The 27,860-nt window shown below is 44.2% G+C and overlaps 1 protein-coding gene across 1 annotated transcript in view; it reads right to left on the bottom strand.

Annotated features, from left to right (window-relative positions):
• The window catches only part of LOC118367607 (protein PTHB1-like), a 211,946-nt gene that overhangs the window by 137,007 nt on the left and 47,079 nt on the right, over positions 1 to 27,860 (bottom strand). The window contains exons 15-18 of the mRNA XM_052494402.1: positions 15,022 to 15,162; positions 14,138 to 14,233; positions 13,857 to 14,029; positions 13,590 to 13,742 (exon numbers count right to left, since the gene is read on the bottom strand). Coding sequence (XP_052350362.1) covers positions 13,590 to 13,742; positions 13,857 to 14,029; positions 14,138 to 14,233; positions 15,022 to 15,162 — 563 coding nt within the window. The remainder of the gene's footprint in view (positions 1 to 13,589; positions 13,743 to 13,856; positions 14,030 to 14,137; positions 14,234 to 15,021; positions 15,163 to 27,860) is intronic.

Here is a 27,860-nt window from a genome sequence, read left to right as displayed (position 1 = left end):
ATACACAAGCATGCATACACACATATACACAAGCATGCATACGCACAGAAGCATGCATACACACATATACACAAGCGAACATACGCACAGAAGCATGCACAAAAATGCAAAGGCACATACTGCACTGTACACACACACTCACAAACACACGTAACTGCGATAACAGTTAAGCCTATATCCTCAACAAATATGATTCAAATCATCACTCATGAAAAAATACTATGTAGTACATTTCCACCATTGGCCATAAGCCTGTTGGAATGCTGTGTGTGTGTGTGTGTGTGTGTGTGTGTGTGTGTGTGTGTGTGTGTGTCTGGGCTCATGAAACAGACACACCCATTCATTACATGCACTGGGGCCAAAGAAGGTAAATCAGTAGAATTATCAACATGCAGTGTCGCGTGAACCAGGCTGTTGCAGCCAAAGTACGTAGCAATCTTTACAGACCACAGTGTTAGAGTAACATTTACACACACAAAGTGATCAGCATCCAAAATCATAACCATAAACATACATGTTAAGCAATGGAATTCTCTCATATGAGCAAAACACTTTAGTCAGTACAGGACAACAATAGTAAGTTCCTCTGGTCCCAGTAGATAAAGCCACGGGCAGGGCATGATTGTTGTTGTTTCGTTGTCCTCTGCCACGGTCTCCCTCTCTGCTGTCTAGGGTTACCTTAAGCTGGCAGACGGAGCCAGAAACAGATAGGGACTGTGTGAGACATACATCTCTCTCTCACACACACACACACACACACACACACACACACACACACACACACACACACACACACACAGTTGAAGTAGGAAGTTTACATACACCTTAGTCAAATACATTTAAACTTGGTTTCTCACAATTCCTGACATTTAATCCGAGTTAAAATTCCCTGTATTGTGTCAGTTAGGATTACCACTTTATTTTAAGAATATGAAATGTCAGAATAATAGTAGAGAAGGATTTATTTAAGCTTTTATTTCCTTCATCACATTACCAGTGGGTCAGAAGTTTACATACTCTCAATTAGTATTTGGGAGCATTGCCTTCAAATTGTTTAACTTGGGTCAAACATTTCAGGTAGCCTTCCACAAGCTTCCCACAATAAGTTGGGTGAATTGTGGCCCATTCCTCCTGACAGAGCTGGTGTAACCGAGTCAGTTTTGTCGACCTCCTTGCTCACACACGGTTTTTCAGTTCTGCCCACACATTTTCTATGGGATTGAGGTCAGGGCTTTGTGATGGCCACTCCAATACCTTGACTTTGTTGTCCTTAAGCCATATCTTTGGAAGTATGCTTGGTGTCATTGTCCATTTGGAAGACCCATTTGTGACCAAGCTTTAACTTCCTGACTGATGTCTTGAGATGTTGCTTCAATATATCCACATAATTTTCCTACCTCATGATGCCATCTATTTTTTGAAGTGCACCAGTCCCTCCTGCAGCAAAGCACCCCCACAACATGATGCTGCCATCCCTGTGCTTCACGGTTGGGATGGTGTTCTTCGGCTTGCAAGCCTCCCCCTTTTTCTTTCAAACATAACGATGGTCATTACAGCCAAACAGTTCCATTTTTGTTTCATCAGACCAGAGGACATCTCTCCAAAAAGCACGATCTTTGTCCCCATGTGCAGTTGTAAAGTCTGGCTTTTTTAAGGTGGTTTTGGAGCAGTGGCTTCTTCCTTGCTGAGCGGCCTTTCAGGTTATGTCAACTCCAACCAACCAACCTACCTACCTACCTTCCTTTCTTCCAACCTATCTACCTATGTCAACCCCAACCTACCTACCTACCTACCTACCTACCTACCTACCTACCTACCTACCTACCAACCTACCAACCTTGACTCCAACCTGCCTACCTGCCTGCCTACCTGCCTGCCTACCCTGCCTGCCTGCCTGCCTGCCTGCCAACCTGCCCTGCCTGCCTGCCTGCCTCACGTCGACTCCTGCCTGCCTGCCTCCTCACCTACCCTGCCTGCCTGCCTGCCTGCCTGCGTGCCTGCCTGACTCCCTGCCTCGTCGCCTGCCTCGTCGACTCCAACCTACCTACGTCGACTCCAACCTACCTACGTCGACTCCAACCTACCTATATCGACTCCAACCTACCTACCTGCCTACATACGTACGTACGCACTTATGTATGTATGTCTCAAGAGAAGAGATGGAGAATGCTGCTAGCCACTGGCATTGTGTGAGTGTGTGTGTCTCCCAAGAGAGAGGAAGGTGGTGTGGGTTCACATACTGTACTGAAGCGCTTCGCTTTCATGACATCACCCATTATCCCTTGCGTTCCCTTAGGAAGTCCGTGAGGACTGTCGTGATGGAGCTAAAAGGTACACAGGTGAATGAGGTAAGCCAACGAGGTAAATAATGTACAGCTTTAACACAAGCGGTCTGTTGATACATATGTACATGGATTCGGTAAATCATATATATCTGTCTGAAAAACTCCACACACAGTTCAAATGTTTTATTACGCACGCAGACACGCATACACACACAATCTGCTGAAGACTATCCAGCAGTATATATTTTCAGAAACACAGTCATTGACCCGTTTCCCAAGTATCTCTGGTCCTGCCATTGAATTCTCAGAATCAAGAGGAGAGGGCCGTGACACGGAAAGCTGAGTGCTCGCTGAGCGATAGAAAACACTGCTGGTGCCAACACTGGAGTATGTGCGCGAGGTTTATTCTACTTCAATGTGACACTTCAGTGTTAATATATGACTAAAATATAACACTTATGATATGCTAACAAAAATATATAATTGAATGAAAACAGTGCATAGTGAGAGTGAGCGAAGTATGACTGGAGGACAAGGGCCTCCTGGAGATAAGGGGGTTTAGTGGTGCCTGAACCCCAGCTCTGTGGGACATACATCAGAGTGAGACATCCCCAAAAGACCCCAATAACGAGCCTCTGTGGGCCCGGGGATAATGAGCACCTGTGATGGAGGCGAGGGTGTGTGTGTATGCTTGTGCGTCCGTGCGGTGTACAGGAGTATGTGTGAGTGCTTCTCACTTTAATTACACCGTGTGAATAATCCCGTTAGCTGGTGGCTAACCTCGGAGAGGCTAATAACAAAGGACCAGTGGGAGAAGGCATGCTCCATTACAGTGTGGAATCCCCTCTCCACTCAGGCCGCTAAGAGCCACTCAGCAGACACAATGAGATTAGGGTTCTAAACCTGTGGAACACAGAGGAACACTGGGCCTGTGGCATGTGCTAAGCCCTCCCTCGCTGAGAGGAGAAATGACATTCTTTAGCCGGAGAGGAAAAACACACTAGGGGATAATGACATAGATGTAGAGTGGACAGAATGGACTGGGAAAATAGCCCAGTTTAGTTTAAGTGCAGGGAAAATTACTTTGGGATAAGAAATTGAAAGCATAGAACTTACTGGAGAAATGATAGCTGTTGAGTGCAGGGAAGTGTAGGGAACCTGGATAAATTCCATTTAGTCATTAAAGCACATGGAAATGACTCTGGGCTCATGGTATACTGTGGAACTAGACTGTATAGAATAGACTGGAAATGACACATTCCTTGATTAATAAAGCCCAGGGAGAGAAAGACAATGGGCTAATCTCTATGACACTTAGTGGGCCAGCCAATATGGCTAGCTAATTTAATGGCTGCTGTGTTCTAAGCAACAGAGTAGAATGTGATGTGGTAAGCAACAAGGGACTGAACATTCTAAAATATCCAGATAACCCCAAGAAAGATATTCAACTGGCTATCCTGCTATGTAGTTCTGTTTGGTGATGTCCATCTATGTTCTAACAGGTTTTACATAGTCACATGCAATGGCGCAATGAAACGAATGAAAAGATGAAAGATTGAATTGAAAATACTAGAACTGGATTGATTTCATCTCATGTGGTCATGTAGGAAAGGAGAAGAGGACAGGGGTGGGTGGCTCTCTCTCCCTCACCAGTAATACACCCAGACATGTTTGCGATAAAAGTCCACCACACCCAGGGGAGTCCCACAGATAGAAGCATTACAAGTAGGTACAGTACACCTCAGACCTTCTCTAGCCCCCATCTCTATCTGCCTTTGGGCAAACACCTGGGCCTTCTCCATGAGAACAGAGAAGGAGGGTGGTGTGTGTGTGTGGGGATTGTGCAGACTGGCAGAGATGGGCTTTGCTGTGGCTCCTCTCAGGGATTTGACATTCTTAGATAAAGCACCCCAGTCCCACGCCCTCTCCTCCCTCCCTCCTGCTGCGTATGGCCTGAGGGGGCAGGAGACGACGCACACAAACACGCACGCACACACCCTTAATCAGTGTCCCAAATGGCAACCTATTCCTTATGTAGTGCACTAAATGTGCACTAAATGGGGAATAGGGAGCTATTCAGGACGTACCCCAGTCTGTGTGGCAAATACTCTTTTACATCATATATATTTCTTTGAGTATCTGGTCACAGACACCACTAAAGATACTAAACAGTGCCTTCTCTAGACTGGGTGTAAGCAAACAAAAGCCTTTTTCATGATGACGTTCTTCTGACCCAAGAGGTACAGGAAGTGACACAGTATTTAAGACCAGAGGCTGATCTCTGTCTGGCCATGATCCATGAGGAATTAGCCCCAAAACACTGTTCTGCTCTATGTATGCATACAGTACAGAGGTGTAGGTCTCCATGAACATTGATATTTCCATCTCTTTCTATACATTTTTTTAACATTGATTTAAATACTATTTCAATGTATTGTACATAGAAAGGTATTTATTTATGGGCCTTGCAATCAAAATGTTAAATCCTACAGGAGTACCCTGATATGCACATCTTCAGACATTTTTACATAAGAATGATCTCCCAACAGTAACAAGACTATCTCCACACAACACTGGTTTCCATATGACATCACATTTATAAAAGACAGGTTTTTCCAGATGCTTACCTGTGTCACACACACACTCCTCTATATCAATCACTATCTGTCCCCCACGCTTAAACACACATGCCTATATGTCAGTCAGCTATATGAAAGACAGTCATTCATTGATATGGTAGACATTCATAGAGGAGGGCCCCAGTGACTCCTAAATGTGCATGATGGGTAGGCTGCATGTTCATTTATCCTGTGTCTGTGTGTGTGTTCGAAGGCCAGTTTGAAATGCAGTCTCTTAGGTGCGGTCTGTGTTTGTGTAGCAGATGAAAAGGTCAGGAGGACCTGAGGGAGTTCCTCTGTTTCTCCTTTTTTTCTGACCCCAGGGTATTTTACCGAGGAAACACACATTTACACATCTCAATGGACACACACAGTGCTCAGAGAGCCCCAGCCATTAATCACGAGGGCCTCACGTACACAGTGGGATCTGTGTTTAGCCATGTTTAGCGCTCCATTTGGGCACAGATAATTCAGCCGCTGTCTGAGAGAAGCCTCCATTACTGGAACGAGAGGCCCCCGAGCGGACTGTCAGTCAAAACTAAAGCGTCCCACCTCCTGCTTTTGAACTGCTAATTACAGAGAGCCTCCGCTCAACTCAAACTCAGCTCCCAGACAGCTAGTGCCGCGGCCCGCTAGGATAGCGCGCTAACGCTAACACCGTGGCCATTTCACCTGAGATAAACACTAGGCAAATATTTATATTCCCCCCTCACTCATCACACCCTCCTTCCCCTCTGCAACCCCCCACCCAGAAATGTCTTTCCCGGTCCGGAGTGACAGCAGTGTGCTTTCGCTCAGAGATCAACAGCAGAGGAGAAAAACAGGAATGCTAAGGCTAGGCTAAGATAGCCCTCTGGCTAACCTCTCCATACCTGCCATAGATTAATCAAACAGAGAGTTAAAGGGTGAGCCAGGCTGAACTATAAACCGTGGGGCCAGGATGAGTAACGTATTTTAAAGTAGTGAGAATAAAAAGTGGAGGAAACAGACACCTCTGGCCAGCTCACATACATACACATTATAGAGCAGGCCGCATCTGGCCTTCATGAATAAAATATAGGAGGAAGAGATGAGGAAATAATGAACAAAGGAAATATAATCCCCCTCTATATGAATGTACACTAGAGCAGAAAAATCACAGGCCTCTCACAGTATCTCTGTTCTCTCGATGACAAACAACATACACAAACATTAATGAGGGGAAATCCCCTAACCGACAGCCCAGCCTGGCCACAGATAAGATGCATAATATTTACCAATCTGACATTCGATGATGCTGCACTTCGTTCTTCCAAAGTAACCATGTACCTCATCTACCATTTGCTGAGTCTCTGGGTCCACAGACTACTTTCTTGGTATCCATAATATTAGGAAAAATTGTCATTTGAGTGTACTATCCCTGGCTAAGCACAATAAGGCATATACTGTAGCTAAAAACAACTTTTAACTCCCGTCATTTAAAATCACATTTGGCATGTCAAAAGATGAAGACTCGTGACTGACAACCCCTGTTGTAACTAAAGCGCTGAGTTTGTGAGAAGCACCATAGCTCACAGACCTTCAGAAGGGCCATATAAACCATACCCACCCAGAGATATGAATAATTTATTTGACGCGTGCATCACTCTTCCTAGTCGACCGTCGATAGAGTCCATTATTGGGTGTATACATTACAGCACGTATAAAGTGTCAGAAACTTCCCGAATCAACGGTGGATGGCAGGCGCTGGCGGGAAGCGGGACTGACTGACACCGGAGCACATTAGACAGACTAGGGAGTAATAGTGTAGAGAGAATCACTCCGGGCTCTAGTAATGCTAGGGGACAGGCAGCAGCACTGGGACAGCATCAACTAGCATTAGCGAAACAAAGAGACACTGATATATTAATAGCATTAGCTGGCACTGGGACATGCAGTACATTTAGACAGATATCTGCCAAGAACAGCATTGTCAAAACGACATACTTTAGAAACAAAAATGTATGCAATTAATGCAATGACTTACATTGCTAAAATATATTACACAGGTTTTTAATACATATTGTAATGAAACAGAAGGGAGCAGGTCTCGAACCCTCGACCTTCGAGGCCGAGGTCCGGCGAGCTATCGACTGTGCCGCATGCTCTAAAGCATGCTCGTGCGGCAGAGTCGATTTCCGCGCTTATAAACCCAGGGTCGTTACAATATTATAGTTAGGGATGGGCCTGGTTATTTTAATATCTGAATAATACTCATAGGCCAATTTAAACAATAAAAGGCTTTGTCTAAATGAAATGATCCATGCTACACACAATGATATACCATGACATTTGAAATACTTAATTCAATAAAACACCAAACTTCTAAAACATAGTTTTTATGACGTGCGCCCCGTAAAAAAGACATAGGCCTATACCGTAGAAGCATATACGGGTTTCACACGTTTGTTATTATTGTTGCCCAATAAAAGTGGCACTGTCTACAGTCAGCTCCATGTGTGGCAAGCAAGCAATGTGAGAGATCTCTAATCAATGCCAGATGGAATTAAAATGATGGAATTAAGTTAGTTAAATGAGAAGGACCAATCTGCATGTAGTTGTTGTACAGAAAGCCCAGTAAAACATCCTCAATTAGTCTAGGTACCTAGCTGGCTAACATAACTAGCTTCTTAACATCAATTCGATGCCGTCAAGACAGGCACTACCAGCTGGAACAATAGATAAGCTATGGCATCTATACGTTCGTCTAATTAGCACGAGCCTGTATGGCTACCCTCTCTTCCTCTCCCTCCTGTGTCAAACTCACCGGGAAGAGCGGCACCTCTCCTCCCAAGTCGCACAGGCTGCGTAGCAAGCAAGTTTAATAAAAACTATTTTAGAACATGTATTTCAACTATCTGAATATCACCAAAAAAACATATTACATTATTTGAATAGCCTATTAATAGCTGGATATAGAGAAGAAACAACATGTCAACCTTAAGGGCCCGCATGACCCACAATGAATTTAAAAACTACACCATGTCCGGGCCAGTAGAAATTCAGTTCAGGACAGTAGATTTTTGGCCACCTTGCCCAAATCAGGCCAGTGAGAAAAAAAGTGAACGTTGGACCCTTCAAAACGTGAACACTGATCCCAGTTTGTAAGGTAAGTGTCCCTTTAAAACGGTACCAGTTTTGTACCAGTTTTGAACCTCACGGTGAGGGTATGAGTACACCTCGTAGTGGACCTTATGGGGAGCGTATTCCTCCAAACCTCAGTTGTCCTGAGTCTGCACAACTCTGCCAGGACCTAGGATCAAGAGAGACACTCAAGTGTTTTAGTACTACATCTCTTGACACAATGATGAAAATAATCATGGCCTCTAAACCTTCAAGCTGCATACTGGACCCTATTCCAACTAAACTACTGAAAGAGCTGCTTCCTGTGCTTGGCCCTCCTATGTTGAACATAATAAACGTCTCTCTATCCACTGGATGTGTACCAAACTCACTAAAAGTGGCAGTAATAAAGCCTCTCTTGAAAAAGCCAAACCTTGACCCAGAAAATATAAAAAACTATCGGCCTATATCGAATCTTCCATTCCTCTCAAAAATTTTAGAAAAGGCTGTTGCGCAGCAACTCACTGCCTTCCTGAAGACAAACAATGTATACTAAATGCTTCAGTCTGGTTTTAGACCCCATCATAGCACTGAGACGGCACTTTTGAAGGTGGTAAATTACATTTTAATGGCATCGGACCGAGGCTCTGCATCTGTCCTCGTGCTCCTAGACCTTAGTGCTGCTTTTGATACCATCGATCACCACATTCTTTTGGAGAGATTGGAAACCCAAATTGGTCTACACGGACATGTTCTGGCCTGGTTTAGATCTTATCTGTCGGAAAGATATCAGTTTGTCTCTGTGAATGGTTTGTCCTCTGACAAATCAACTGTAAATTTCGGTGTTCCTCAAGGTTCTGTTTTAGGACCACTATTGTTTTCACTATACATTTTACCTCTTGGGGATGTTATTCGAAAACATAATGTTAACTTTCACTGCTATGCGGATGACACACAGCTGTACATTTCAATGAAACATGGTGAAGCCCCAAAATTGCCCTCGCTAGAAGCATGTGTTTCAGACATAAGGAAGTGGATGGCTGCAAACTTTCTACTATTAAACTCGGACAAAACAGATATGCTTGTTCTAGGTCCCAAGAAACAAAGAGATCTTCTGTTGAATCTGACAATTAATCTTAATGGTTGTACAGTCGTCTCAAATAAAACTGAAGGACCTCGGCGTTACTCTGGACCCTCTCTTTTGAAGAACATATCAAGACCATTTCGAGGACAGCTTTTTTCCATCTACGTAATATTGCAAAAATCAGAAACCTTCTGTCCTAAAATGATGCAGAAAAATGAATCCATGCTTTTGTCACTTCTAGGTTAGACTACTGCAATGCTCTACTTTCCGGCTACCCGGATAAAGCACTAAATAAACTTCAGTTAGTGCTAAATACGGCTGCTAGAATCCTGACTAGAACCAAAAAATGTGATCATATTACTCCAGTGCTAGCCTCTCTACACTGGCTTCCTGTCAAAGCAAGGGCTGATTTCAAGCTTTTACTGCTAACCTACAAAGCATTACATGGGCTTGCTCCTACCTATCTCTCTGATTTGGTCCTGCCGTACATACCTACACGTACGCTACGGTCACAAGACGCAGGCCTCCTAATTGTCCCTAGAATTTCTAAGCAAACAGCTGGAGGCAGGGCTTTCTCCTATAGAGCTCCATTTTTATGGAACGGTCTGCCTACCCATGTCAGAGACGCAAACTCGGTTTCAACCTTTAAGTCTTTACTGAAGACTCATCTCTTCAGTGGGTCATATGATTGAGTGTAGTCTGGCCCAGGAGTGGGAAGGTGAACGGAAAGGCTCTGGAGCAACGAACCGCCCTTGCTGTCTCTGCTTGGCCAGTTCCCCTCTTTCCACTGGGATTCTCTGCCTCTAACCCTATTACAGGGGCTGAGTCACTGGCTTACTGGGGCTCTCTCATGCCGTCCCTGCAGGGGGTGCGTCACCTGAGTGGGTTGATTCACTGTTGTGGTCATCCTGTCTGGGTTGGCGCCCCCCCCTTGGGTTGTGCCGTGGCGGAGATCTTTGTGGGCTATACTCAGCCTTGTCTCAGGATGGTAAGTTGGTGGTTGAAGATATCCCTCTATTGGTGTGGGGGCTGTGCTTTGGCAAAGTGGGCGGGGTTATATCCTTCCTTTTTGGCCCTGTCCGGGGGTGTCCTCGGATGGGGCCACAGTGTCTCCTGACCCCTCCTGTCTCAGCCTCCAGTATTTATGCTGCAGTAGTTTGTGTCGGGGGGCTAGGGTTAGTTTGTTATATCTGGAGTACTTCTCCTGCCCTATTCGGTGTCCTGTGTGAATCTAAGTGTGCGTTCTCTAATTCTCTCCTTCTTTCTTTCTCTCTCTCGGAGGACCTGAGCCCTAGGACCATGCCCCAGGACTACCTGACATGATGGCTCCTTGCTGTCCCCAGTCCACCTGGCCATGCTGCTGCTCCAGTTTCAACTGTTCTGCCTTACTATTATTTGACCATGCTGGTCATTTATGAACATTTGAACATCTTGGCCATGTTCTGTTATAATCTCCACCCGGCACAGCCAGAAGAGGACTGGCCAACCCACATATGCTCTCTCTAATTCTCTCTTTCTTTCTCTCTCTCGGAGGACCTGAGCCCAAGGACCGTGCCCCAGGACGACCTGACATGATGACTCCTTGCGTGCCCCAGTCCACCTATAAATAAAATTTGATTGATTGATTGATTGATGGAGAGTGCATCTACAGTGTGAGCTCTGCATGGTACTACTCAGATAGGAGTAATGGTTAAGTACTGACACATGAAATATCTAATGATGTAATGATGTCACCCACTCCCAGAGCCGTAAGAGAGCTAATGAACAGCGTTAAAGAGTGCCTCACCAAACGAGCCCCTACTGTAAACAGTGACGGCAAGGGACCATCACTTTTCAACGTCAGACAGTCTACACCACTCAAAACGCACACACACGCACTCACACAGAACTAATACAGTAATCCACACAGTTGGAACTCATCACCCGACATACACATCATCACACACTCACATTGGGAACTTCAAATCAAGGCAAACACACACACACACACACAATATAATGACACCACAAACACACTGTCCCACACTCAGAACCATACAGAGATTTCTAATGAGGTTTCTTTGTTTAATCATAATTTTAAAAGGAAGGCTCCCCCCACACACACACACAGCAAGAGAAAGACACAAACGCTCCCACATTCTTATTACAGCCCGTCTCCCGAATTAATAAATAATGTCTAACCGGGCGATAAGACGAGCCTAGGCGACAGAGATAGATGGGTGTGTATGTGTGTCTGTGTTTGTGCGCATGTATACACTACCGGTTAAAAGTTTTAGTACACCTACTCATTCAAGGGTTTTTCTTTATTTTTACTATTTTCTACATTGTAGAATAATAGTGAAGACATCAAAACTATGAAATAACACATATGGAATCACATATTAACCAAAAGTGTTATATATCAAAATATTCTTTATATTTGAATCTTCAAATATGCTCAGCACTTGTTGGCTGCTTTTCCTTCACTCTGCAGTCCAACTCATCCCAAACCATCTCAATTTGGTTAAGGTCGGAGGATTGTAGAGGCTAGGTCATCTGATGCAGCACTCCATCACTCTCCTTCTTGGTAAAATAGCCCTTACACAGCCTGGAGGTGTGTTGGGTCATTGTCCTATTGAAAAACAAATGAGCCCAAAACAGATGGGATGGTGTATCCCACTAAGCCCAAACCAGATGGGATGGTGTATCCCACTAAGCCCAAACCAGATGGGATGGTGTATCCCACTAAACCCAAACCAGATGGGATGGTGTATCCCACTAAGCCCAAACCAGATGGGATGGTGTATCCCACTAAACCCAAACCAGATGGGATGGTGTATCCCACTAAACCCAAACCAGATGGGATGGTGTATCCCACTAAGCCCAAACCAGATGGGATGGTGTATCACTGCAGAATGCTGTAGTAGCCATGCTGGTTAAGTGTGTCTTGAATTCTAAATACATCACAGACAGTGTCACCAGCAAAGCACCCCCACATCCTCCTCCATGCATTACGGTGGGTAATACACATGCAGAGATCATCCGTTCACCCGCACCTCGTCTCACAAAGACACGGTGGTTGGAACCAAAAAACTCAAATTTGGACTCCAGACCAAAGGACACATTTCCACCAGTTTAATGTCCATTGCTCATGTTTCTTGGCCCAAGCAAGTCTCTTCTTCTTATTGGTATCCTTTAGAAGTGGTTTCTTTGCAGCAATTCGACCACAAAGGCCTGATTCACTCAGTCTCCTCTGAACAGTTGATGTTGACATGTGTCTGTTACTTGAACTCTGTAAAACATTTATTTGGGCTGCAATTTCTGAGGCTGGTAACTCTAATGAACTTATCCTCTGCAGCAGAGGTAACTCTGGGTCTTCCATTCCTGTGGCGGTCCTCATGAGAGTCAGTTTCATCATAGCGCTTGATGGATTTTGCGACTGCACTTGACATTTTCCGTATTGACTGACCTTCATGTCATAAAGTAATGATGGACTGTCGTTTCTCTTTGCTTATTTGAGCTGTTCTTGTCATAATATTGACTTGGTCTTTTACCAAATAGGGCTATGTTCTGTTTACCCCCCCCCCCCTACCATGTCACAAGAAAACTGATAGGCTCAAACGGATTAAGAAGGAAAGAAATTCCACAAATTAACTTTTAAGAAACCACACCTGTTAATTGAAATGCATTCCAGATGACTACCTCATGAAGCTTGTTGAGAGAATGCCAAGAGTGTGCAAAGCAGTCATCAAGGCAAAGGGTGGCTATTTGAAACATCTCAAATATAGATTATATTTGATTTATTTAACACTTTTTTTGGTTACTACATGATTCCATATGTGTTATTTCATAGTTTTGATGTCTTCACTATTATTCTACAATGTAGAAAATACAAAAAAATAAAGAAAAACCCTTGAATGAGTAGGTGTTCTAAAACGTTTGACTGGTACTGTATGTCTTTGTGTGTGTGTGTGTGTGTGTGTGTGTGTGTGTGTGTGTGTGTGTGTGTGTGTGTGTGTGTGTGTGTGTGTGTGTGTGTGTGTGCACAAGCATGGGTGTGTATGTTTGTGTATTCCTGTGTGTGGTCATGGCATTATGTGTGTATTCCCGTGTGTGTGTGGTCAAGGCAGTGTTTGTCTGCTATAAGTATACCATAGGGTGGGAGCTAGCACCTCAGTAGTAGCAGGAAGTGCATAAATCTGCAGTGTAGGCCCATCACTCTGTAAATCAACACTCATTACTCTCTCTGTGTGTGTGTGTGTGTGTGTGTGTGTGTGTGTGTGTGTGTGTGTGTGTGTGTGTGTGTGTGTGTGTGTGTGTGTGTGTGTGTGTGTGTGTGTGTGTGTGTGTGTGTGTGTGTGTGTGTGTGTGTGTGTGTGTGTGTGTGTGTGTGTAAATCACCATATGGTGTGAGGTAGGGAAGAATCAACACCTCACAAAAGAGAGGGAAGAAGGGAGGGGAGAGAGACTCTCCTTTCATCATGTTTCTAAATGCTATGTGCATGCCTGAGAGTGTCCTGGTCTACTGTGTGTGTGTCTGACCTGGCGGTAGGTGCCCTCCATCAGTGTGTCTAGGTTCTGTAGGGGGGCGGGGGTCTTGTCTTTGAAGCGGGTCAGGAGACGGCGTTGGATGGCTCTGAACTGGACCGCCCGCTCTGACAGGAGGTCCTGGTACTTCTCTGCACTCACACGCAGCTATATGTACACACACACACACACAATGTTTTTCTAACACTGCAGACAAAAGCTGTACCTAGAAACACAACACATGACTGTGTGTGTGACAGTGTGTCTGTGTTCCTTACACACCTCAAAGTGGTGGTCGACAGTCTCAAAGTACTCAGCCAGAGGTATAGGGCCTGCAAAACTGTTTCTGAAGTCTTTGACTCCCTGCTTGGCAAAGTGTCGGTCGAAGCGCTGCACCAACTCCTTAGCCACCAGCCAGATGTCCTCAAAACTCTCACTCTGGATACGGTAGCGCTCTGGAGAGGGTAAAAGGGAGGGGGGGAGAGAAAGGGAGAGGGAGGTAAGAGAAAGCTCAACTCCACATCAACCAAGTGCTAGAGGATGCTGCGTGTGTGTGTACTCACGGGAGGTCTTGGAGGCCATTACAGTGACTCTGGGTCCTGAGAGGAAGTGGAAGGCCAGAGCGTTTCCCTCCTTGTCCTCAGACTTCTCCAGAAAGTCTACAACACAGAGAGGGACATTTAGTGAGAACAATAGGAACTAGAGTCCATTGGTCAAGGATACAGATATCTGATTATGGCACATAAATGAAATCAGTCCCCTGAAACACCACAATAACCCATTATTCACACACAGACTTAACGTTCTCACGGACCAGTACAGTGTGGACTCTAGTGGCGGGATGTCAGGCAGAGATATGGTATGGGTTCCCTACCACACACACTCTGTCTCTGAGGTTCTCAGGGGCCAGTACAGTGGGGTCTCCAGTGATGGGATGTCAGACAGAGATATGGCAGCTTATCTCTCCTCAGGACGCCAGCCAACGTGAAGAGAGCACATCACATTGTTCTTTATCTACCCACAGAGCCGTGCGCACGCACGCACGCACGCACGCATACACTATCTTCATGCATCTAATCTGGGACAGGGGTCCTGTGTGGTAGGAGACGCCATGCCCAGGTCCAGATAATGACTGATAGTCAGCGCTGCTTCCCAGGGCTGAGACCTGCTCACCAACAGCAGGTAGACTAGATTCACACTAACACTATCAACAGCATCAATACATACCACTCACTCTCCATTCCAGGGCAAATACATGCCACTCACTGTCATGCAGTTGACACTATCGAAGACAAGCAGACTTAGAACTTAACCACTATTGTCACGGTACACCACTTTCCCACTATCCCTGGGTGTACAGGGGACCAGTGGAGAACAAGACATGTAGATATCTAATGGTACAGACCAAGTTCTGGGGTGACTCAGGTAGATCTCTATGGTCTGTTACCTGGGAAGACCTCGCTGAGGTTGACCGGCGGTTTGTTGGTATCCACGGTGATCTTATACTTGGCGTTCTTGGAGGGGGCGGAGGGGCAGCAGACCAGACGGAGGGGCAGGGAGAACTTACACTGGGCCACCCTCGGGATGCCTGAGAGGATGACAGAGGAGAGAGAGGCTGAATGTGAGGAGGTGGTTTTGTGAAACATGCAGCACGCTTTCGCAGTGTGTGTGTGTGTGTGTGTGTTGGTCCTTAAAAATCAATGTGCTCTATCACGCTACTTGTGTGGTTAAGACATGGCTGGTTAAGACACCATAATACCTCCTCCTCCATGCATTACGGTGGGTAATACACATGCAGAGTTCATCCGTTCACCCACACCGCATCTCACAAAGACACGGCGGTTGGAAACAAATATCTCCAATTTGGACTCCAGGTCAAAGGACAAATTTCCACTGGTCTATTGTCCATTGCTCGTGTTTCTTGCCAAAGCAAGTCCCTTCTTATTATTGGTGTCCTTTAGTAGTGGTTTCTTTGCAGCAATTGGACCATGAAGGCCTGATTCATACAGCCTCCTCTGAACAGTTGATGTTGAGGTGTCTGTTACTTGAACTCTGTGAAGCATTTATTTTGGCTGCAATTTCTGAGGCTGGTAACTCTAACTTATTCTCTGCAGCAGAGGTAACTCTGGGTCTTCCTTTCCTCCTCATGAGAGCCAGTTTCATCATAGTGCTTGAAGAAACTTTCAAAGTTCTTGAAATGTTCCGTATTGACTGACCTTCATATCTTAAAGTAATGATGGACTGTTGTTTCTCTTCGGTTATTTAATTTGTTCTTGCCATAATATAAACTTGGTCCTTTACCAAATAGGGCTATGTTCTGTATACCCCCCTACCTTGTCCCAACACAACTGATAGGCTCAAACGCATTAAGCTTGTAAGAAGGCAAACCTGTTAATTGAAATGCATTCATGTAGCTAGTTGAGAGAATGCCAAGAGTGTGCAAAGCTGTCAAGGCAAAGGGTGGCTATTTGAAGAATCTCAAATTAAAAATACATTCAGGTTTGTTTTACACTTTTTTGGTTACTACATGATTCCATTTGTGTTATTTCATAGTTTTGATGTCTTCACTATTATTCTACAATGTAGAAAATAGTACAAATAAAGAAAAACACTTGAATGAGTAGGTGTCCTAAAACTTTTGACCGGTAGTGTATGTCTTTGTATTTATGTGCTTACAGTGTGTCTATGCCATTTAACCATGGATGTAGGGAGAAAATGCCCTCTTTTTTATTTTTCTTGCCACTCCTATTGGCTCCCCCAAGTGGGGGTTTGTGCGCTCTGAAATGGCTCAAAGTCAAGCTGTTGGCCACTGACGAGCAGAAACGGTAGGTTTGTTTCTACGTGGTCGGCACGCAGCAGGAACCGCTTTTGATCTAGCAAAAGGAGGAACGACCTCCCGCTGTGATAGGTACCTATCTGCAGTCTATCGGAATCAAGTCATTTATCTGTGACTAGTAGATGTTAACCTATTAATTTATGGTTGATTAAATCCAAAATGTCCTTGTTGTGTAGTGCAAACGATTTTGTTTTGCTGGTGTAAAGATCACGGGTCTCCCTCAACTCGGTAAAAAAAGAAAAAGCACTATTTGCACACCTTTATGTGAAGTTTACCAAAGTAATCATATCTCTGGCTGGCCTTCAGCTTTCCCTCCGCGGAGTGTCTCGTCCAAACTGCTCCTCCTCGCTCGCCGCCTGGCTGTCAAAGGCAGCCCAACCCGTTTTCTCAATGGACCTCCACACCCAAAATCCACACACACTCATACATACCCACTCATACATAGACTCTGTCCCTCTCTCCCCTTACCTTTCCTTGGCCTCTATTTCTTACATCTCTCAGAGAAAATTGACATTTTTGTGGAATTGCTTTGTGCACTGACTTTCGCTTGCAGTAGGTCTCAAAAAAGAGAAGCCGTGCAAAGTTATTAAACAGAGGTGCCAACTTATTATTTTTTGATATTTGTTTTATTTCACCTTTATTTAACCAGGTAGGGAGCCATTCGGTAGTCGCTACTACGCTAGGCGAGCGGTGGACTCCCAACCGTGAAGCACAGGGGTGGCAGCATCATTTTGTGGGGGTGCTTTGCTGCAGGAGGGGCTGGTGCACTTCACAAAATAGATGGCTTCATGAGGAAGGAACATTATGTGGATATATTGAAGCAACATCTCAAGACATCAGTCAGGAAGTTAAAGCTTGGTTGCAAATGGGTCTTCCAAATGGACAATGACCCCAAGCATACTTCCAAAGTTGTGGCAAAATGGCTTAAGGACAACAAAGTCAAGGTATTGGAGTGGCCATCACAAAGCCCTGACCTCAATCCCATAGAAAATCTGTGGGCAGAACTGAAAAAGTGTCTGCGAGCAGGGAGGCCTACAAACCCCACTCGGTTACACCAGCTCTGTCAGGAGGAATGGGCCAAAATTCACCCAACTTATTGTGGGAACCTTGTGTAAGGCTACCCAAAATTTGAAGGCAATGCTATCAAATACTAATTGAGTGTATGTAAACTTATGACCCACTGGGAATGTGATGAAAGAAATAAATCATTCTCTCTACTATTATTCTGACATTTCACATACTTAAAATAAAAGTGGTGATCCTAACTGACCTAAAACACAGAATTCTTACTAGGATTAAATGTCAGGAATGGTGAAAAACGGATTTTAAATGTACTTGGCTAAGGTGTTTGTAAACTTCCGACTTCATCTGTATGTAAAGACTATTTGTAAACTGTATGTTGCAACTGTTTGTAAACAGTTGGAATGTCTTGCTTTGAATATTGAGGTTTCAAAGGGTCTCTGTACAACTGTGATTGGCTGTTATAGACCCCCCTCTGCTCTCGGGGATGCATTTTCTTCCCTGATGCACCTTATGTCTAAACTTTTTTACAGTGAAATGATCTTGATTGGTGATCTCAACTGGTGTTGGTTAAAGCATGTGTCTGATGATTTAAAAATGTTATGTAATTCTATGAATCTTCCCTTGTTGATTGACTCACCCACTCGCTCAAATCTCAAATGTCCAGATAAATCTACCCTGATTGACTTCATAGACAAACGTTCCACATAAATCATGCCAAAAAACACCAACCACAATATTTCAGCCCTGAAATCCTTCGATCAGAGAAAGCCTGCCGGTTCTGATCTTCTTGATCCCTGCTTTTTAAATCTGGCAGCGGATTTCATAGCTGAACCACTTACATATCTGTTCAATCTAACCCTGGAATGTAATGAAATTCCAAAGATCTGGAAATCAGCTGTCTACCACATCTGTCTACCACTTTTAAAAGGGGGAGGGAGATCCGACACTTTTAAATAATTATAGTCACATGTGAATTCCAAGATGGCGTAGCAGTCAGACGTCTTTTGTCCTCGTCTTGGCGTGTATATATATATATATATATATATATATATATATATATATATATATATATATATATATATATCTCATTATGTATTTTTTCTTCGCATTTAAACATTTTCTTAACCTCAACTTCAACATACTCTCCTGCAATCCGCCTCACCCAATGTGGTATGGATCTGCTATTTTCTTTACTTTTAAACCGGAACCCCCAACAGAAGCTAATCAGGTAACTAGCTACTAGCTAGCAGTCCACCTGGCCATGCTGCTGCTCCAGTTTCAACTGTTCTGCCTTACTATTATTTGACCATGCTGGTCATTTATGAACATTTGAACATCTTGGCCATGTTCTGTTATAATCTCCACCCGGCACAGCCAGAAGAGGACTGGCCACCCCACATAGCCTGGTTCCTCTCTAGGTTTCTTCCTAGGTTTTGGCCTTTCTAGGGAGTTTTTCCTAGCCACCGTGCTTCTACACCTGCATTGCTTGCTGTTTGGGGTTTTAGGCTGGGTTTCTGTACAGCACTTTGAGATATCAGCTGATGTACAAAGGGCTATATAAATAAAATTTGATTGATTGATTGATAGTCAGCTAGCAGTCATCAGCTACCTTTAGCCCGGACAACTCTCGCCAGTCTGCACAGCGCGACTCAAACCAGAGCAAATTGGACTTATTTTTCTCCATATACCTGGATTCCTACCGCAAGCTCTGAAAATTTTCACCTGGATCAACGCAGCTAGCGAGCTGCTATCCGAGCGGCCACTCTTGGCTAATGTCTTTGTCCTGAAGCAAGAACCAATTAACCTGGAGCTAGCCTTCGCTAGGCCCATCTTCCGGCTAGCCGAAGAGGTCCATCAGCCACTCCTTGGGCCACAATACCTATTTTGCCAATTGGCCTGGACCCCTTTTACTCGCCCGAGGGGTTTTTTCAAATGGTTCCTCTGTTGCGACATCCCCTGAATGCCCATCTGCTAGCCGCGGCCCGCTAGCTGTATAGAGCATATCGGACTGTTCGCTGAAGAGGCCCATCGGACAAATTCTTTGGCCACTATACCTATTCTGCCAATTGACCTGTACCCTTTTACCACACGGAACCCTGCTGATCCATGACAACTGGTCTGCCGACGTAACAGCACAAGGGGGCTTCAACTGGCTCCTTTGTCGCGTCATCCCCTGAATGCCCATCTGCTAGCCCCGGCCCTCGAGCTGTCTGAATCGCCGTGTCTCCGGCCCACCGAGCTACTCAATGGAGCCCTATGATCACTTGACTACGCATGCCTCTCCCTAATGTCAATATGCCTTGTCCATTGCTGTTTTGGTTAGTAACTTTTGCCTTATTTCACTGTAGAGCCTCTAGCCCTGATCAATAGTTAACCCTTTACACACATGCGGTGACCTCACCTGGTTTAAATGATGTGTCTAGAGACAATATCTCTCTCATTATCACTCAATGCATAGGTTTACCTCCACTGTATTCACATCCTACCATACCTTTGTCTGTACATTATGCCTTGAATCTATTCTACCGTGCCCAGAAACCTGCCCCTTTTACTCTCTGTTCCGAACGTACTAGACGACCCGTTCTTATAGCCTTTAGCCGTACCCTTATCCTAATCCTCCTCTGGGGATGTAGAGGTTAATCCAGACCTTGCAGTGCCTAGCTCCACTCCCATTCCCCAGGCGCTCTCATTTGTTGACTTCTGTAACCGTAAAAGTTTTGGTTTCATGCATGTTAACATTAGAAGCCTCCTCCCTAAGTTTGTTTTATTCACTGCTTTAGCACACTCTGCCAACCCTTATGTCCTAGTAGAGTCTGAATCCTGGCTTAGGAAGACCACCAAAAACCCTGAAATGTCCATCCCTAACTATAATACTTTCCGACAAGATAGAACTGCCAAAGGTGGCGGAGTTGCAATCTACTGCAAAGACAGACAGAACTCTGCAGGCTTACTATCCAGATCTGTGCACAAACAACGAGCTTCTACTTTTTTTTTTTTAAATCCACCTTTCCAGAAACAAGTCTCTCATTGTTGCTATACACCACCTTCTGCCCCCAGCAGTGCCCTGGACACCATATGTGAATTGATTGCCCCCATCTACCTTCAGAGCTCGTGCTGTTAGGTGACCTAAACTGGGACATGCTTAATACCCCAGCCATCCTACAATCTAAACTTGATGCCCTCAATCTCACAGAAATTATCAATGAATCTACCAGGTACAACCCCAAATCCAGTAACACGGACACCCTCATAGATATCAACCTAACCAAACTGCCCTCCAAATAAACCTCTGCTGCCGTCAAACCAGGATCTCAGCGATCACTGACTCATTGCCTGCGTCTATAATGGGTCTGTGGTCAAACGACCACCCCTCATCTCTGTCAAATGCGCCCTAAAACACTTCAGCGAGCAGACCTTTCTAATCGACCTGGCCCAGGTATCCTGGAAGGATATTGACCTCATTCCGTCAGTAGAGGATTCCTGGTTATTCTTTAATATAGCCAGCAGCATACCACCCTGCATACCACTGCTGGCTTGCTTCTGAAGCTAAGCAGGGTTGGTACTGGTCAGTTCCTGGATGGGAGACGAGATGCTGCTGGAAGTGGTGTTGGAGGGCCAGAAGGAGGCACTCTTTCCTCCGGTCTAAAAAAAATATCCCAATGCCCCAGGGCAGTGATTGGGGACACTGTCCTGTGTGGGGTGCCGTCTTACGGATGGGACGTTAAACGGGTGTCCTGACTCTCTGTGGTCATTAAAGATCCCATGGCACTTAACGTAAGAGTAGGGGTGTTAACCCCGGTGTCCTGGCTAAATTCCCAATCTGGCCCTCAAACCATCACGGTCACTTAATAATCCCCAGTTTACAATTGGCTCATTCATCCCCCTCCTCTCCCCTGTAACTATTCCCCAAGTCGTTGCTGCAAATGAGAATGTGTTCTCAGTCAACTTACCTGGTAAAATAAAGAATAAATAAAATAACTTCTTATGGCTGGGGGCAGTATTGAGTAGCTTGGATGAGTAAGGTTCCCAGAGTAAACTGCCTGGTACTCAGGCCCAGTTGCTAATATATGCATATTAGTTTTGGATAGAAAACACCCCGAAGTTTCTAAAACTGTTTGAATTATGTCTGTGAGTATAACAAAACTCATATGGCAGTCAAAAACCTGAGAAAAAAATCATTGCCTATCGAATATAGTGTCTACGGGGTCATATTGCACTTCCTAAGGCTTCCACTAGATGTCAACAGTCATCACCTTGTTTGATGATTCTCCTGTGAAGGGGGGGAGCTGATCATGTGCGCCCACTTGAGAGAGTTAGCTCTGTTCCATTGCATTTCTACAGACAAAGGAATTCTCCGGTTGGAACATTATTGAAGATTTATGATAAAAACATCCTAAAGATTGATTCTATACTTCGTTTCGTCTGAACTTTTGCCTGGACTTGCCCTCGCGTCGTGAGTTTGGATTGTGTACTAAACGCGTGAACAAAAATGAGGTATTTGGACATAAATGATGGACTTTATCAAACAAATCAAACGTTTATTGTGGAACTGCGATTCATGGGAGTGCATTCTGATGAAGATCATCAAAGGTAAGTGAATATTTATAATGCTATTTATGACTATAATGCTATTTCTGTATGGTTTGTTTTGTTGTCTGAGCGCTGCACTCAGATTATTGCATGGTGTGCTTTTTCGGTAAAGCTTTTTTTTTATTTATCTGACGGTTGCATTAAGGAGAAGTTTATCTAAAGTTCCATACATAACACTTGTATCTTTTATCAATGTTTATTATGAGTATTTCTGTAAATTGATGTGGCTCTCTGCAAAATCACTGGATGTTTTAGAAGCAAAACATTACTGAACGTAACGCGCCAATGTAAACTGAGATTTTTGGATATAAATATGAACTTTATCGAACAAAACATACATGTATTGTGTAACATAAAGTCCTATGAGTGTCATCTGATGAAGGTCATCAAAGGTTAGCGATTAATTTTATCTCTATTTCTGCTTTTTGTGACTCCTCTCTTTGGCTGAAAAAATGGCTGTGTTTTTCTGTGACAAGGTGCAGACCTAACAATCGTTTGGTGTGCTTTCGTCGTAAAGCATTTTTGAAATCGGACACTGTGGTGGGATTAACAAGTTTATCTTTAAAATGGTGTACTTCTATGTTTGAGGAATTTTAATTATGAGATTTCTGTTGTTTTGAATTTGGCGCCCTGCACTTTCACTGGCTGTTATCATATCGATCACGTTAGCGGGATCTAAGCCATAAGAAGTTTAAAAGTGCTTTCCTCACCATCTTAAATAAGCATGCCCCATTCAAAACAAATTGGTTCAAAAACATCCTGTGGCGTACTACAATAGCATCGAATAGCCCCCGCGATATGCAACTTTTCAGAGAAGTTAAGAACCAATATACACAGGCAGTTAGGAAAGCAACGGCTAGCTTTTTCAAAAATATGGAGAATAAGAGCACATCCTCCCAGCTGCCCACTGCACTGAGGCTAGGAAACACTGTCACCACTGATAAATCGTTGATAATTGAGAATTTCAACAATTTTTCTAAGGCTGGCCATGCTTTCTACCTGGCTACCCCTACCCCGGTCAACAGCCCTGTACCCCCCACAGAAACTTGCCCAAGCCTCCCCATTTCTCCTTCACCCAAATCCAGATAGCTGATATTCTGAAAGAGCTGCAAAATCTGGACCCCTACAAATCAGCTGGGCTAGACAATCTGGACCCTCTCTTTCTAAAATGATCAGCCAAAAATGTTGCAACCCCTATTACTAGCCTGTTCAACCTCTCTTTTGTATCGTCTGAGATCCCCAAAGATTGGAAGGCTACCGCGGTCACATAACCAAACTGATACAGACCTGTATCTATACTACCCTGCCTTTCTAAGGTCTTTAAAAGCCAAGTTAACAAACAGATCACCGACTATTTCGATCCCACTGTGCCTTCTCCGCTATGCAATCTGGTTTTCGAGTTGGCCATGGGTGCACCTCAGCCACGCACAAGATCCTAAACGATATCATAACTGGCATCAATTAGAGACAATACTGTGCAGCTGTATTCATCGACCTGACTCTGCCAATCACCACATTCTTATCGGTAGACTCAACAGCCTTGGTTTCTTAAATGACTGCCTCGCCTGGTTCACCAACTACTTCTCAGGCAGAGTTCAGTGTGTCAAATCGGAGGGCCTGCTGTCCAGACCTCTGGCAGTCTCTATGGGGGTGCCACAGGGGTCAATCCTCGGGCCGACTATTTTCTCTGTATACATCAATGAAGTCGCTCTTGCTGCTGGAGATTCTCTGATCCACGCAGACGACACCACTCTGTATATATCTGGCCCTTCTTTGGACACTGTGTTAACCAACCTCCAGATGAGCTTCAATGCATTACAACTCTCCTTCCGTGGCCTCCACTGCTCTTAAATGCAAGTAAAACTAAATGCATGCTCTTCAACTGATCGCTGCCCACACCTGCCCGTCTGTCCAGCATCACTGCTCTGGACGGTTCCGATTTAGAATATGTGGACAATTACAAATACCTAGGTGTCTGGTTAGACTGTAAACTCTCCTTCCAGACTCACATTAAGCATCTCCAATCCAAAATTAAATCTAGAATCGGCATCCTATTTCACAACAAAGCATCCTTCACTCATGCTGCCAAACATACCCTCATAAAACTGACTATCCTACCGATCCTTGTATTCGGCGATGTCATTTACAAAATATCCTCCAACACTCAGCAAATTGGATGCAGTCTATCACAGTGCCATCCGTTTCATCACCAAAGCCCCATATACTACCCACCACTGTGACCTGTATGCTCTCGTTGGCTGGTCCTCGCTTCATACGTCACAGCCAAACCCACTGGCTCCAGGTCATCTATAAGTCTTTGCTAGGTAAAGCCCCGCCTTATCTCAGCTCACTGGACACCATAGCAGCACCCACCCGTAGCACACGCTGCAGCAGGTATATTTCACTGGTCACCCCCAAAGCCAATTCCTCTGTCGGCCGCCTTTCCTTCCCGTTCAAACTGCAAAAATCACTGAAGCTGGAGACTCATATCTCCCTCACTCGCTTTAAGCACCAGCTGTCAGAGCAGCTCACAGATAACTGTACCTGTACATAGCACATCTGTAAATCACAGTATGGGGTGGGCTACTTATTTTATTTACTTTGCTCCTTTACACCCCAGTATCTCTACTTGCACACATCTATCACTCCAGTGTTTAATTGCTATATTGTAATTATTTCCCCACTATGGTCTATTCATTGCCTTACCTCCCTTATCCTACCTCATTTGCACACACTGACTGTATGCATGTTTATTCCATGTGTAACTCTGTGTTGTTGTTCGTGTCACACTGATTTGCTTTATCTTGGCCAGGTCGCAGTTGTAAATGAGAACTTGTTCTCAACTAGCCTACCTGGTTAAATGAAGAATAAAAATTTAAAAAAAATAGGCCAATCTCAAAGCTGTCACCCCTGGTGAAAATACTTGAAACAAACTCTATTTGATCAATGTACCAATCGGGCTTCAGGAATAAGCATGGCACAATTACAGCAGCCATGAAGGATTTCAATGATATCACTGAAGCCCTTGACAAAAAACAGCACTATGTCTCACTTTTTATTGATCTCTCTGAAGGCTTTTGTTACAGTTGATCATGCTATACTGAGGCAGAGATTGTTGAGTGTAGGTCTTTCAGAGCATGCAGTTGCATAGTTTGCTAACTATCTGTCTGATAGCACTCAATTTGACGGGCTCATGTCTGTTAAAATTGTCTGTCTGTAATGGTGTGCCCCAGGGCTCTGTTCTTGGTCCCCTCTTATTCACGATTTATATAAGTAATTTAGACAAAATTTGCAAAATGCGCAACTTCACTTTTATGCTGATGATACTGTTATGTATTGTTGTTCCTTGTCTCTCACAAAAGCATTCCAGAACTTGCAAACTGCTTTTTATACTGTTCAACATACCTTGTGTCAATTGAAGCTTCTCCTCAATACTGACAAAACTAAACTAATGGTGTTTTCTAAATCAAGAAATAGATCTCTGAACCTTTCACCTATTACTACCTGTCAGGGCAATGAGATTGAGACTGTAACCTCAAATATCTTTGAATTTTATTGACAATTGACAATGGCCAATGGACAATGGCCTGTCTTTTAAATTGCATTTTCAACAAATTACAAAAAAATGTAATCCGAAATGTTTATTTTAGGAATAAGGCTTGTTTTTCTTTTGAAGCCAGGAGGCTAGTATCAGCTACATGCATGCCTTTACTAGACTATGGGGATATTTTATATGTGAATGCTTCCGCACAGTGTTTGAGATCCATTGACAGCCTTTACCGTGGCACATTGAGATTTATTTTAAACCGCAAAACCCTGACGCACCACTGCACTTTGTATACCAGGGTTGGCTGGCCTTCTCTAGTCACTCGTAGGCTCAGTCACTGGCATACTTTTATTTACAAAGCCATTTTGGGGTTTACTACCATATTATTTTGTTATTTTTATTGTTCAGAAACATGGTGGGTACTCTTCGTTCGCAGGACTTTATCCTGCTAACTGTTCCAAACTGTTCCAACTGTTCCGAACTGAATTGTGTACTCTGCGCCATCGGCTTGGAACGCCTTACAAAATACTTTTAAACTGGAAGAACTTGTCCCGATTGGTGTTTTTAAATCACTGATGAAGGATTTTGAGACCGATTCCCTGACCTGTCAATGTTTTTAATTTGCTGTTTTAAGATTTTGTTATGCTCTTGTGAATTCTATGGTTTTTACTAGATTACTTGTAGTTTTTCATGTTGTCTTACTGTAATTCTGTAATGACTTGGTGCTGCCTACCCTTGGCCAGGACGCTCTTGAAAAAGAGATTTCAAATCTTATTTAACCAGGAAGGGCTCATTGAAAGGTTAAATAAATACAATTAAAAAATCTGTGAGTGAGACTCACAAACATCTCAAATAAGTGAGTTGTGGATGTTTTTGGAGGATCTCTAGTTAAGGGAACTCCTAAAACAGCACTGGGGAGCATTACAGGCCGAGGTGGCCAACAATAACTCTTCCAGAGTTGGTTGACGATGCTGAGCTGGCCAGAACCCTGGCTGGAATAACAGAGCGAGCGAGAGACTGCTCGGGGGGAAATTCCCTTTTCCATCCTTTCACAAGAGAGAAAAGAGAAATAGGGAAAGAGGGAAAGGTGATAAAGAGAGCAAGAGAGAGATATTAATAGAAAGACAAGATGGAAAGGGAATGAAAGAGAGAAAAAGCATTCAAGACGAGGCATAGCGCAATAGAGCGAAAACAGTGCAAGAGTCGCTCGCTCTCGAGGAAGAGAGCTGAGAGGGCGAGAAAGAATGAAGTGTAGAGAAGAGAAAGCGCAGGGTCTTTTCCAGTAGTGGGCCAGGCCCATCGCTAGCCAGTGCGAGTATAATCCTTCCCTGTTATGTCTGGCCAGGTAACTTAAGCTGTGTACTGTAGGGGCTTTACATCGCCCCGGCTCATGTAGCAACAAACACTAATATAATGGAGCAAAATCACAACCTTAGGGACCCAGAGTATAGACACAGTGTTCTCTCTACGTCCCTCTCTTCAGTTATCCTTCCCTCGCATCCTCTTTTCCCCCCCTTTTCTTTTCTCCCTCTTTCGCTCTCTTTTTTTGTCATTGTGTTTTTCTGTAGAGTAACCTGTAGACGTGGCTTTTTAAAAGCATCTTCACTGTGAAAACTCATATTGAGGTAATTGAAGGGTGTCGAATCGAGAGGACGTTTGACCACAGACACTGTTGGTCTTTAAACTACTAGAATATTGATGGTTAAAGGATCTTCAAAATGTTTTCAATGGGCAACTAATCCCAATTGCTGCAGGATCAGCTAAAATAAATATCCTGCCATCAATGAGGGGTGTGGTTGAAAGAATGAGGGGGGTGTAGAGGGGACTGACTGAGGATGAAGGAAAAAGCTGGAAGGAGAAAAGAAAGGAGTGAGAAGGAAGGAATGATAGTAAGAGAGAAGACTGAGACCAGAAAGGACTAGGGGAAACATTTTTCCCCTTTCAGGTCCCCAGCCGCCATTGACTAGTTGGCACTCTCTAAAGACAAACAGTGTGTGTGTTTAGGAAGAGGGGGACGTCCTGCCTGTAAATCTAAACTGGTCCCACCTCTTCACACACCGTATCCCAGACACCCCCTGTGTATTCTCAGGCAGCCACGGCAGAGTTACGACCCTCACTCGCCACTGTGATTTACTTTCATGGGCCATGTGTGTGTGTATTGTCTCACCTGAGCTGTCATTGTTGCCCTCTGTTGCCAACTCATGGTCGACACACCTGACCTCACTATGGGGTCACTGGTAGATATGAGGCCTATGAGGGTTTCTGTAGTAGTTATGAGAGTGGGCTACTT

The sequence above is a fragment of the Oncorhynchus keta genome, chromosome 34 (genome assembly GCF_023373465.1).
Source record: "Oncorhynchus keta strain PuntledgeMale-10-30-2019 chromosome 34, Oket_V2, whole genome shotgun sequence".
Lineage (NCBI taxonomy): Eukaryota > Metazoa > Chordata > Actinopteri > Salmoniformes > Salmonidae > Oncorhynchus > Oncorhynchus keta.
The sequence above is the reverse complement of the archived record's forward strand: the minus strand, read 5'-3'. Positions and strand labels throughout refer to the sequence as shown.